At 44.0% G+C, this 13,900-nt stretch overlaps 1 protein-coding gene across 1 annotated transcript in view; it reads left to right on the top strand.

Moving 5' to 3' along the window:
* ESYT1 (extended synaptotagmin 1) overlaps positions 1-13,900 on the top strand; it is a 165,761-nt gene that overhangs the window by 102,778 nt on the left and 49,083 nt on the right. Inside the window, exons 15-18 of the mRNA XM_068267626.1 lie at positions 2,557-2,628; positions 4,548-4,634; positions 4,717-4,866; positions 8,785-8,922. Coding sequence (XP_068123727.1) covers positions 2,557-2,628; positions 4,548-4,634; positions 4,717-4,866; positions 8,785-8,922 — 447 coding nt within the window. The remainder of the gene's footprint in view (positions 1-2,556; positions 2,629-4,547; positions 4,635-4,716; positions 4,867-8,784; positions 8,923-13,900) is intronic.

Below are 13,900 nucleotides of genomic sequence, written 5' to 3'. Positions count from 1 at the left end.
AGGCGCGTACACACGCCTTACTGTAGCAAATGACAGATCCGTCAGACCCTCCCGCTGGGTGGACATTCTGCCGACAGTAGCACGTGTGTACACGCTGTCGGCAGACTGATAAGACAATCTTATCAGTCTGCTGACAGCGTGTATACACGTGCTACTGTCGGCAGAACTTCCGCCCAGCGGGAGGGTCTGACGGAGCCGTTGTTTGCCACAGTATGGCGGGTGTACGCGTCTTAATGTTTTAGACCATTTTTTAGACCTGGTCAAACATTCAGTAATTACACAAATCACAAAGGCCAAACAGCAGTGACCACACCCACTTTTTCTGACAGAGATTAGACCAGCTGATATCTGTCGGTAAAGTAATTCTGTGAGGTATTTTAGATGTGAGGATGGAACCTTTTGAAGTAATTATGCAGGAGTTTAATTGTATGCAGAGGAGAGCTCATCAAAGGAGAAGGATGTCAGTCAAAGCTACTCGTTTGTGAATTGCATCTTTTGATTATTTCCTCTGCTTTACTGACCTAATTACCAAATGGTTTAGACCAGGTCTAAAAACAGGTCTAAAACCTATGGTAATAGTGAATTCCCCTTTGGAGCAACTGACCAAACAATCAGTAGACTAAAAACCATCAGTAGACTAGTCTAAACTGCTTAGTGAATTGTGGCCTATGTATGTGCAGGTCAGATGTCTTGCCTGTCCTTGATATGTATACTCTGTCAGGAGGACATGCTGCAGTATTCCTCCCACTATGATGCAGCTCACACAATAAGGCCCTTCATTTCAATTCACTTTTTTTCCCGAAGTTTTCACTTAGGTGTTATTTTCACAGTTTATCAATAAAATGCCTTTGAGGCCCTTTTACACTTGCATTGATAATCTGCATTGCGTTACCCTGTTTTACTGCAGGGTAATGCCACGGCAACGCAAAGCATTGGGGCCTAGCAAACTTACAGCATCGCACCGGAAGTGCCCAATCCACTGCCAAGCTGCCGCAAAGTCAACAGCGTGTTACTGTTGGTCTACTGGGGTGAAGCAGCAGCAACGGAGATAATGTAAATCAATGGGTGATGCAGGAATTCTAAACATGTTAGGGGTGCAGCATGGAACGGCGAGAATACGACGGGGAAACCCTGGAATCCCAGTAACATACTTCCTTTCCAGCAGGGAGTATGTAACTGGGTGAGGGGCATGTGGGGGGAGGCACTATACATATGACCCTATTGATGCACTCTGCTGCAGGGTCATATAATTTTACATTTTGTGCGATGGGGCAGGGCATCACAACGCAAATGCACAGGCCAGGTGTAAAACCGACCTTAAGCCACCAGCAAACAAGAAAATACTCAGGATAAATTTGACAGTACTTTTTATCTTTTTGGGGGTACTTTTTGTGCTGAAGAGTTATTTGAAACCGAAAACAAAAAAATATCTCCTAGGAGAAAAAGTTAATTGAATAAGGAACTTTGAAAGAAAGATTAGTCCTCACACATACTGTTTACAAAACTTTGGGTGAATTGCACTTTGCTATAGTTCCTACCAGGGGCGTAACTAGGCCCCAGCAATACAGCTCACACGCATCGGAGCAAACGTATTGCTCCTTAGTCATAGCTCACTAAGCTATGACTAAGGAGCCATAAGTTTGCTTCGATGCGTGTGAGCTGTACTGTTTGTCCACAATTGCTTCAATAAAAATTGGACTTTTATCCTGAGATCGGTGCAGCAGAATTCTTATGTACACCAAAAACGTAGTTTCCGTAAAATAAACTGGGCTGTGCGTGCGATATACACAGCTAAAGTCTTCTCCTCCTCCCACTCTCCATACACAGACAAAACCCATCCCAAGGCAGTCCCAAAAATTAACCTTGTAGGGTTGATGAGGCTAACTGGGATTCCTTTCGCATCCGTTCCTCCCTAGCAACTCGTAGCGTGTCCATTGGCTGTCGGTTGCAAGGGAGGCATGGCTGCCTGGGACAGCCGAGTGTTGGGGAGCAGCAAGCAGTCCACAGTGCAAATGTTGCAACCATTAACAACTTATAATCTGAACTTTTTATTTTTTCCAAACCTGTTGGGTTTTTTTTCCAGTCTAATTGTAAATGCATTGTTTGTCTTAATTGCATTTTGTGAGGGAATGTGCCTTAACGGGCTTTAGCTAAAGCTAACTACAGACAGATGGCTGTCTCCCATCCATCAGTCTTGCTAGGTTTTTGCAGAGTAATCACTATTGTATTTTCCCAAGAGAAAGTACCACCCTAGGTCACCTGCATATCTCCCCAGCTCTTCCACATAGAAAACTTCATGTATGACTGGCCTATAGCCCATCATGCAGTAAATGCTGCACAAAGGGAACGATTATAGATATATCATGCTCTGCATGGCTGGATGTCCACTCACTAGTATAGGCGTCTAAAGGCTAGAAATACGCTCATCATTCTTTCTGTTGTTTTTGCTTCACATTCTTTGGACTCTATAGAGTATGTACGTTGGCCAGCTGTTCAGGTCTGTGCTGTATGCTTTGCTTGGACAGCACAGCTTATTCCTTTTCATTGTCTTTTCAGCTGAAGAAGTCGGTAAAGCAGCCCAACCCCATGGTACAGCTGTCCATACAAGATGTGACTCAGGAAAGCAGGGTGAGCATGGAGGAGAGCATGAAGGAGAGCATGAAGTGTCATCTCTCAGTGCAATAGCTTTCTTAATGTAAATAATTAGTATAATTCCATGTGACATATCTGTTTGCAAAAGTATAAGATGACATTGTGTTTTCTTTATTGGGTTTTAGTTATACAGTACTGTAACATAGAGGATAGGTGGCAGGCTCTTTTTGCATTTTGGGACAGACTCTGTGGAAAGCAAGTCTCTGATTCACCAACACCAGTGTTATTAATGCTTTACAGTCTATTTACAGCGCTTATAGAAAAACCGGTAACAAAACTGGTGATCTGCAAAGCACTGGAAAAGTGTTCCGGTGTGAACCAGCCCTTAAAGGAAATAAATAGGGCAGCTCCATATCCCTCTGTGTTGCTACAGAAAAAATGATACAATGTTATATAAAAAGACAATGACTAAGCATGCAAGAAATCAAACAATAAAAGCAAAACACATCACCTTGTGTTAAATCCATTTGTTTTAAATTGCAGTTACTCCATCAGAGTAGCCAACTCCTACGCAAAGTCAAGAGATGTCTGACATCCGTACCGATGGCCTGATCTTTATACGTTGCATTTACAGCTATCTAGACAATTAAGAACTCGTGTATGAAAACAATCATTGTCTTGATCCATGAAATGTTATTAGCCCATGAGTCATCTAAGGATGTATATTCTGGTGTATAAGACTACTTTTTAACCTAGGAAAATCTTCTCAAAAGTCAGGGGTCGTCTTATACGCCCGGCGTGGTCTTATAGGGTGGGTGTTGAAACGTCCGAGCCGGACTGGAGAATGTGCGGCTGCCGCATACAGTGGGGGGAGCTCAAAAACATCAGCGGCCGCATCCCCACCATATGCAGCGACCGTATGAAAGCAGCAAGGGCGGTGCTGTACACGTATGGTAGAAGAAAGTCCACTCACCAGAATTCCTGGAAAGAAGTGACTTAATGCGGTCCCGATGACGAGGTCAGGAAGCACCTCACTGGGAAGGTGTAAGTAAAGAGTGGAGCAAGCTGCAGATGTCCTGGATGCCCGGGGTATGGAAAAAATAGAGAGAGTGGCGCTGTGCCTAGAAAAACACACCTCTTTCACCCGTCTGGCCTGCCCTTGTATCCTATTTCTGTACCTCCTTCTCTGCCTCTCAGATCTCACTCCTGAAGAATGCAGTGAAGCGGCACAGGAGCACATGTGCGAGATCTGAGAGGCAGAGAAGGAGGTAATACTATAGAAGGGCGGGCCAGATGGGTGAAAGAGGCGTGTTTGCGCTACCGCTCTGATAGCCAATCGCCGGTAAGGTACATCGCTTGCCGTGATTGGTTGGTTGTTGTATACTGGGTACCACATACAGTACAGCACCAGTATCTGTACCTGTTTATACAGTATAGCACCAGTACATACAGTACAATATACAAATGTCCAAGAGTCAAGAGGGGAAGTCTTATAGGGCAAGTATATCCCAAAATGTATATTTTAACTGGAAAAGTTGGGTGTCGTCTTATACGATGGAATATATGGTACATGCAGCTTGGTCCACGTTAGCACTTCATAAACAAGTGTTAAAGTGGTCCTCGGACCTAAATGAACAGATTCATACAAGATGGAGTACATGTGAAAGGTCTACATAATGGTTACCGCTTCTTAAATTGTTGGCTGTCGTTACGTCATTAATACAATATTGCCGACTTATGTCAAGAGGGCAATACACCCTCTCAATTCAGGTGAGGTCCTTAAATGCAATAGGAAGACTTTGCACTGAATAATCTATGACTTCTGATATGAAATCCCACTCTACCGTGGGCCCCACTGATTGATGATAGTTGTGATTTTAGTACAGAGCCTATGTTAACGTTTAGACAGGATAGCTTTAGCAATAGTCATATTTCTCTGTATAATTTCTTTACAGACTGTGTTCAATACCAACTCCCCTGTGTGGGAGCAGCCATTCCGCTTCTTCCTGCGTAACCCCACTCTGCTGGACCTGGACATACAGGTGAGTGACTGGGTTAGTGGCAAGGTGTAACAATCCTTAGTTTGTTACTTTTGTACAGTGAGACATTTGTGCTGTTTCCCAGGTGAAAGATGATGATCGCCAGTTCACACTGGGCTCTCTGTCTGTTCCTCTGGGCCGCATCCTGTCTGCTGATCACCTGACACTAGACCAATGGTTCCAGCTGGACCACTCGGGACTACGGAGCAGGATCTATATGAAGCTGGTCATGCGGGTAATCCTATAACATTAAACAAACTCGCTAAAGGAGAACTTTTTTAACGGGACAGTAATAGTCAAGTCATAGTAGTAATAGTCAAGTAATAGTCAAATTCACATTACAGAACGCATGCACAAACGTAATTTCGTGCATGTGTTCCCATCATATTGCAAATAAGATGAATGCGTACAAGGAGTTAAACCTCCTAACCTCAAGTGTTTTACTTGACTTGTGCAACTTGGCCTAATGGAGCACACATTGGCAGTGCTGGCCTGTCCCGAGCAGTGAAAGATCTGGGGTGTGGATGAATGGCGGGAGGGAGCTGAATAATGTGCGTGAGAACCTTTGTGCCAGTTTTCGTATGCTATCCTCCTAGAAGTTGTAAATCTATTATCTTATTTAGTTTTGATTTTCTTTTCAAAAGTGCGTGAATGTATTTTGAAAGTGTGTGAAACTAGTAGTAGATATAAATCTTTAACTACTTCACGCTACAGGCTATTTTACCATTACCACCAAGAGCCATTTTCCCCTGTCAGCGCTCCTCCCATTCATTTGGCGATGTCTTTATTACTGCTCATCACACCTAAATGATCTATATCTTGTTTATTTCGATACAAATTAGGCTTTTTGTGGGCGATGCTTGTTTTCAGTACTTACTTTATTTTGTATGCATTTTGTAGGAAAAAAAACTGGGAAAAAATAAAAAAATACACCATTTCTCCAAGTCTGTAAATAAAACACACACATTTTATTTGCACATTTATCCCAGTTATTACAACATTTAAATTATGGCCCTAGTACAGTGATAGGCAAACTTGACTCTCCAGCTGTTAAGGAACTACAACTCCCACAATGCATTTGCATTTATGAGTTTGACCTCGATGGACGTATGTATTTTTTCAACCAAAATAACTATGTAACTATGAATCATGACTGTGGCTGTCAGACTCCTGCAATGCATTGTGGGACTTGTAATTCCTTTACAGCTAGAGAGCCAGGTTTGCGTGTCAATGCCCTAGTACAATGTATGGCAACAGAATATTATTTGGAAATAAAGGTGTATTTTTGTACCCATCAATAAATAAAAGTCCATGGTTGCTAAAATAATCGTAACTTACCCTCTTTACATATATATTTAAAAAGCTCAGACCCTAAGGTAATTATTTGTTTTTTTGTCACTTCTATTTAAGTGTGTGTGTGTGTGTGTGTGTGTGTGTGTGTGTGTGTGTGTGTGTGTGTGTGTGTGTGTGTGGGGGGGGGGGGGTTGGCACTTCAATTGGCTCAGGGGAACGCATGTTCCCCCTCACCAATCCCCCCCTCTCTTGCGGCCTCTGGGAGCGAGCGGCGGGTGCGCACTCTCACAGCAAAATGACAGAATGTGCCTGTACATCCTATTTGCGGCACACAGGCACAAACTAGACGGGATTATACATCCAGATATCATGGTGATGGCTTCTTTCATTTCTGAAACTGTTCAAATTATCCAAAATACAAAAATCTGCACTCCTTTCTGAGATGTAAAATCCAATCCTTTTATTGCAAATTCATAAAAGCAAAGTGACATTACAGCAGAGCAGCTTCTGTGCTGTCATGTATTTTGGTTCATTTGAAGTGGCTGTGTGTACAGCACCCTTTATTTTACACAAAGAATCGGAGGGATTAGTAGCAGTCACTTTTTACCTACCTTACAGGTAGTCCCAGACTTATGACCGCCCAACAAAAGCCCTATTCTGTAGGAACAAGTTAATAAAAATGCATTGCCAAATGACCTTGTAGTTTTTGAGAAAATTGATTTATATAAAGAAAAAAATGTTTTCTAAAGCAGTAAAATGACATTTTGCTGTGGTACAATATAGCAAGTTCTGAGTCCTGGAGTTCCAGAGGTCGCACAAATTGGGAAAATGAAGGCATGAGGTAACAGAGGTGACACAGAGGGGGACACTGGAGGCACGTGGGAACTAAGGTGACACAGAGGAGGACACTGGAGGCATGTGGGAACTGAGGTGACACAGGGGAGGACACTGGAGGCATGTGGGAACTGAGGTGACACAGAGGAGGACACTGGAGGCATGTGGGAACTGAGGTGACACAGAGGAGGACACTGGAGGCACAGGGGGAACTGAGGTGACACAGAGGAGGACACTGGAGGCATGTGGGAACTGAGGTGACACAGAGGAGGACACTGGAGGCATGTGGGAACTGAGGTGACACAGAGGAGGACACTGGAGGCACAGGGGGAACTGAGGTGACACAGAGGAGGACACTGGAGGCACAGGGGGAACGGAGGTGACACAGAGGAGGACACTGGAGGCACAGGGGGAACTGAGGTGACACAGAGGAGGACACTGGAGGCATGTGGGAACTGAGGTGACACAGAGGAGGACACTGGAGGCATGTGGGAACTGAGGTGACACCGAGGAGGACACTGGAGGCACAGGGGGAACTGAGGTGACACCGAGGAGGACACTGGAGGCACAGGGGGAACTGAGGTGACACAGAGGAGGACACTGGAGGCACAGGGGGAACTGAGGTGACACAGAGGAGGACACTGGAGGCACAGGGGGAACTGAGGTGACACAGAGGAGGACACTGGAGGCACAGGGGGAACTGAGGTGACACAGAGGAGGACACTGGAGGCACAGGGGGAACTGAGGTGACACAGAGGAGGACACTGGAGGCATGTGGGAACTGAGGTGACACCGAGGAGGACACTGGAGGCATGTGGGAACTGAGGTGACACAGACGAGGACACTGGAGGCACAGGGGGAACTGAGGTGACACAGAGGAGAACACTGGAGGCACAGGGGGAACTGAGGTGACACAGAGGAGGACACTGGAGGCACAGGGGGAACTGAGGTGACACAGAGGAGGACACTGGAGGCACAGGGGGAACTGAGGTAACACAGAGGAGGACACTGGAGGCACAGGGGGAACTGAGGTGACACAGAGGGGGACAGTGGATGCACAGGGAGGCATAGAGGAGGACTCAGTATTTCAACTTATGCATAGATTCAGGTTAAGAATGAACCTACAGTCTATATCTAGTTCGTTAATCAGGGACTACTTGTATTTCTAAAGCATTGACCTGGAGATAGGATGCAGCCAGTGCAGTCGGAACACCTGATCTGTATAATTCTGAGTAAGGGATTACATGTCAGCTCGGGAACCAGCAGCTTTTGTATAGAGGAAGGTCAACCATAAACTCCCTGTTTCTATCAGCACAAGTTTACTTTGATGTTTTTTTTAGCCACCAGAAATAAAATTCCATAAACCTAATAGCCTGTGCAGGAGATCATCTTGTACCCGCTGTAATGTCCCTATTGCACCTCTGATTGTACTGAGCCTTACATATATGACCTGAGTGTGCTGGAATCCATAGAAAAACATTGTTCAGTTTTTTTTTTTTAACTGGTCATTAGAGGTGTGTGTGTGTGTGTGTGTGTGTGTGTGTGTGTGTGTGTGTGTGTGTGTGTGTGTGTGTGTGTGTGTGTGTGTGTGTGTGTGTGTGTGTGTGTGTGTGTGTGTGTGTGTGTGTGTGTGTGTGTGTGTGTGTGTGTGTGTGTGTGTGTGTGTGTGTGTGTGTGTGTGTGTGTGTGTCTCTGATACTCATGAAAACAGAGTGCAGATGGCTTTAAACCCGTATATAGTGTCAACAGTGGTTGGTTATAAAACTGTACACTAAGAAATGGCAAGAATAGCATGGAGTGTGTTCGGGACCAAGCAGCACCTGACTTAAAATGGCTGCATATAAGCCTCTTGGGAAATTTACACCTCATGTGCAAATTGCAGGGCCTAAACTAACTACACATCCCCTTCCTGCAGGAGTTAGTCCACGTAAAAATGGTGATGATTGAAAAGCTGCCTGTAAAGATAAATTATATCTACGTATCATTTGTGAGATCTGGTAAAGAATGCATTATTTTTCATGTCTAGATTCTGTATTTGGACCCAAACGTATCTGTGGTCACCAGAACGGACACCTCTGCCCTGGAAGAAGCAGCTTTTGGATCCAGTGTTGACCGGCCTCCAAGACCCAACAAAACCTGCCTGCCTGAGAACTTTGCTACCGAGGTGATGCACCACTCTATACATAGATTTCTGCTGCTACAAAATGCATAGTAGCTCTTTACTGTAATCCACACGTTAATAGCCGATTTCATAACTGGCTGGCCTGGACACCCCAGTGTTTAAAGGGTACAAAATCAAATACTTAAGGAGCGGGGAGCCTCTGGATCCTAATGAGGCTTCCCTCTGTGCCCTCCGGTCTGCCATTGCTGAGCACAGACCCTCCACAACTTACTGACAAGGGATTGTCTGTAATCTGGTCGGTGTCACACTCCTCTTCAAGCACACATGCGTCCGTACTGGGCCTGTGGGAGTATGGCCACTCCTGCACTGGAAGCCGGAGCACGGTCCCGATCAGCAGGAGGGTCCTGGCAAGTGGTGGAGTACCGGACGACACAGAGGAAAGCCTCATTGGGTTCTCCTTAGTTAAGTATTTGTTTGGCTCAGGTTCACTTTAATTTGCTTTAATACATTTACACTGTACCAAAAGTAAAGTATGAGGAGATACCTGTAGGCTGTGTTTACACTGAATCCATTGCGATGTGGATACCGCACATAGCAATAAATTGAAAAACTGGTAGCTAGTGGCATTGCGTGCATTACAGCACACTGCCCTGTCACAAGCCATTTAAAAAGCGGGTACAACATGCATGGTGTCTTGTACCACACAGCTTGGGGTGCGTCACTACGACAGAATGCACCACGGAGTCTGCGCGACAATTGGAATGCACAGATTGTACAACCATTGCAGCACATTTATATGCGGTTTAACATTACATTATAACAAAGCGCTCAGAGTGTGACCATAGCTTTAGAGGGAACATACGGTATAACCAGAAATAAAGCTTTTTATGAAAAATCCAATATAATCACAGTACATTATTATTTTGTGTAAAAATGTCCATTTTTAGCATAGCAAGTTTATTTGAAAAGACTAAAGTAATAGTAATAAGTAGTAAGAAAATTGAGAGTAATACACTGTAAACAGGGCCGGATTTGTGGACAGGCCCCAGAGGCCGGGGACTAGGGCGGAGCCTACGGAGGGGCGGGTTTACAAACTGTCCTAACAGGTACCCATGAAATCCCCCACAATAATGGCCACGTTTGTCTGCAGCCGCCCCTCGCTTTGCTCTGCACACAGTAGCATGTCTGTGTGTGCAGCAGCAATGGTTACAGAGAAGGACAGAGCAGGCATCTTGCTAACGTGACAGGAGCAGTCTGCATCGTTGCAGCCTTCCCTGCTGTCACTCAATAGATTCTCCGAAGCCTGGCCAATATCAAACAGTACAATCCTTTGTATCCCCGCCCTCCTCCTTGCTCCTGCCAATCGGAAATTCGGAGGGGCGGAGATACAGGAGATGGTTCAAGCACGTTTTAGCCTCCGAAGCTTCAAGCTGCTAGGAAGTGAAAGCACTGCAGAATGGTGAGGCTTTATAGATGCATATTCTCCTCTTCTGTAAGTTATTGCTACAAACAATCCCCTGCTTCTGTGTGTCTAGCCACGCTGTCATCCCCTTTCTCCTGCTATTAACATTAGCATCAGCTGTAACGGCTGCTGTTCCCCAGCACTTCGTTCTCTGTGATGGTGGTGGGGGCAATCCCAGGGCAGGGCAGAGGTGCTGACCCTCATGAAAGGAAAAGTATGTTTAAAATCTTTTGGGCAGGAAGGGAGGCTGACAGGAAAGCACACTGCTCAAATGTTGGTAATACGTTTTATGACTGTCATAAGCTTCAGTAGATGTCCAGTGTTCCCCAGCCTGTGCAATCTATCTACCCTATCTATCTACTGCACACTAGTAATATATATCTATCTAACCATCCATCTATTTTTATACTGCACACTAGTAATATTTATCTATTTCACACTAGGTACAGTGTAGAGCAGGGGTCTCAAACTCAATTTACCCGGGGGCCGCAGGAGGCAAAGTCAGGATGAGGCTGGGCCGCATAAGGGAGTTCACGTGTCCCCGCCGCAAAACGAGGGCTGCAGAGCCCCCAAATTGCCCCGGGGGCAATCCGCCGGCATTTCCTGGAAGGGGCAGAGCTTTCAGCTTCAGCTCTGCCCCTCCTGACGTCAATCGCGGCGGATCGCCGCCTCTGCCCGCCCACTCTAAACATAAAAAAAAAAATTGGGAAAATAGGAAAAAATGCCAGGAATCTTCATACAGCCATATTACGGCTGTATAGCGATACCTGGCCAAAGCGCTGCGGCTGCGTATGGACCCCCTGGAAACTCTGTCAGGAAATGTATTGCTCTTTCTTTTGATACATGTAAAATTACACTACCGTTAGGCTTGCTACTAAAAGTGACATTTACCGCATTTAAAAGTATACTATTTTCCTTCGAAACTTTAAAATCGATTTTCTCAAAAACTATAAGGTCTTTTTGAAAAATTGTTTTTTCCTCTTATTCCTAATGATCTCCTTAACATATCCTGCAAATTTAGGGTTTCTAGCATTTAAGGTGGATTTGCTATTAACCATTAAAGTCGGCGGGTTTTTAAATGTGTATTTTTTTCCTTTGCAACTTTAAAATCGATTTTCTCAAAAACTATAAGGCCGATTTGAAAAATTTTTTTTTCCTCTTGTAGCCACTGGGGGCCCCTACAAGCTCTGGGGCCTTGGGGCCACAAAATATTGTATCGCGGGCCGCAAATGGCCCGCGGGCCGCGAGTTTGAGACCCCTGGTGTAGAGCAATGAAAAACACTTGGCACTCAGACCCAGTCCGTATACATGGGGGGCAGGCTCTGCACTTGCTTGTAATTCATTGAATACTTCCCCTTTTCCCAACACTCAAACAAATGGCATATAGCTGAAGTTCCGGACGTGCACCGGTTTCAAGTTCTGTGAACAACAGGCTAACAGTATGCGTACAAGGAGGCAGACCGGGCATCAGTCCCTTTAAGTTTCTTTAATGCAGCATCTTGCCAACAAACATTGCAGTGATACATTATGTGAATGTATCACTGCAATGTTTGTTGGCAAGATGCTGCCTCCTTGTACGCATACTGTTTCACACTAGTAATATCTATCTATCTATCTATCTATCTATCTATCTATCTATCTATCTTTATACTGCACACTAGTAATATCTATCCATCCATCCATCTATCTTTATACTGTACACTAGTAATATCTATCTATCTATCTATCTATCTATCTATCTATCTATCTATCTATCTATCTTTATACTGTACACTAGTAATATATATCTATCTATATATCTATCTATATATATATATATATATATATATATATATATATATACTGCACACTAGTAATATATATCCATCCATCTATCTTTATACTGCACACTAGTATTATCTATCTATCTATCCATCCATCCATCCATCCATCCATCCATCCATCCATCCATCCATCCATCCATCCATCTTTATTCTGCACACTAGTTATATCTATCGATCGATCGATCTATCTCATCTCCCTATGGTCCCATAATCTGCCTGAAAGTTGGAAGGAGTAGAAGGGAATAGTACAAAACAGGTAAAATGTAAGAGGAGGGGGGGTGGGGGGGGGGCACGTTGATGACAGTGGGCCTTGGGCGGTAAAAACTACAAATCCGGCCCTGACTGTAAAAATCACAAAAAAACAAAATTAAACCATTTGAAAAGTGAAAAAAATAAATCCAAATAAAATACGAGTAGCAGCTTATGTCTTACGATATTTGTGTAAAGAACAAATATGAGCGTATAACTGATACAAAAGCAAATAAATGTCAGAGAGTACCGTAATGTTTACACCACAAGCATACAAAAGGAGGTAATCAACTGCCAGCAAATAGAGAAAGAAAGAATCTAAATGTTTGTAAGGTTCGATTGCTTCCAGGGAACCCACAAATTGGCAAACTTTGTGACACTGCCACAATGTTCATAAAATAGTCTTCTACCCAATCTGCTCAGGAGGGCTTCCAGCCCTCGGAAGCCACTTTTTGTGTTGTGGTGATTCATTTTTGCTTATTGTACAGGTGCTTAATTTGTTCACGTTAACTGTCCTGCGTGTGGATTGGATCATTTTCATTATGAGATTATTGTAATGTATTGTTGTTTTCAATAATGTGTATGATTCATTTGCAATAAAGTTATTATTCATTGATTATCTAAACAAATACAAATAGAACCCAACACAAACAAGTATCCAATAGGCTGCCATGGGTATATGCATAAACAAATTTAACAAATTTAAACATGACTAGTCACGAATAATTAATTGATTATGTCTAGGCTTGGTGTTTTATAGGATATTCCTTTTTTTCTTTTGAATAATTAACCAGTCTACTTCCACGTAATTAGTTAATTAGGGCTCAATTGTGTACATTTAAAGTGTCACATGAAGTTTCACTTGGTAACTCTATAAACAGACCTGTTCTGAAAGGCCCCTGACTCTGCAACTCAGCAAGCAACAAGAAAACCTAGGCATATTCTAAACAGGTCAGAGTTGGGTGATATCCCAGATTTTGTATATGTTAAAACAATATGGAAAGACTATGAACACTGCAAACCTGATGAGTAGGTCAACCACCAGAACTTGCAGACCACACTAGGAGGTATAGTGCAACATAGACACTTGAGATAATACTGAAGGAGCTCCAAAGATCCACAATTGACAGTACGGCTAGGTCCACACTAGACACAGTTGCAGGACGGACACTGCAGTCCGGATCAGGGGAAGATTAGGGGAAGTACCCACCGTACTGCAAACTGATGAAAATGCATCAGTTTTGCATCAGTTTCCGTTCAGTTTTTCCCTGACAGAAAACGTCTCCATCATTAGGAAGGAGTGGGAGGATTTTTTTGGGCCAATCATAAAGCTCAGGCTATCCGTTTTCACATCAGTTTTTTGCCTGTGGAGCTGGAGATGCGTTTTCTCATTGCTTTTCACTACCCCTGCGTGTATCCGTGGTCCTGATCCGTTGCGTGAAAATGCAGCAGATCCGGACCTTCTGTTCAGGTTTTGAAAACGGGT

The sequence above is a fragment of the Hyperolius riggenbachi genome, chromosome 2 (genome assembly GCF_040937935.1).
Source record: "Hyperolius riggenbachi isolate aHypRig1 chromosome 2, aHypRig1.pri, whole genome shotgun sequence".
NCBI classification, from domain to species: domain Eukaryota; kingdom Metazoa; phylum Chordata; class Amphibia; order Anura; family Hyperoliidae; genus Hyperolius; species Hyperolius riggenbachi.
Note: the sequence above shows the minus strand (reverse complement) of the source record. Positions and strands in the feature narration are given on the sequence as shown.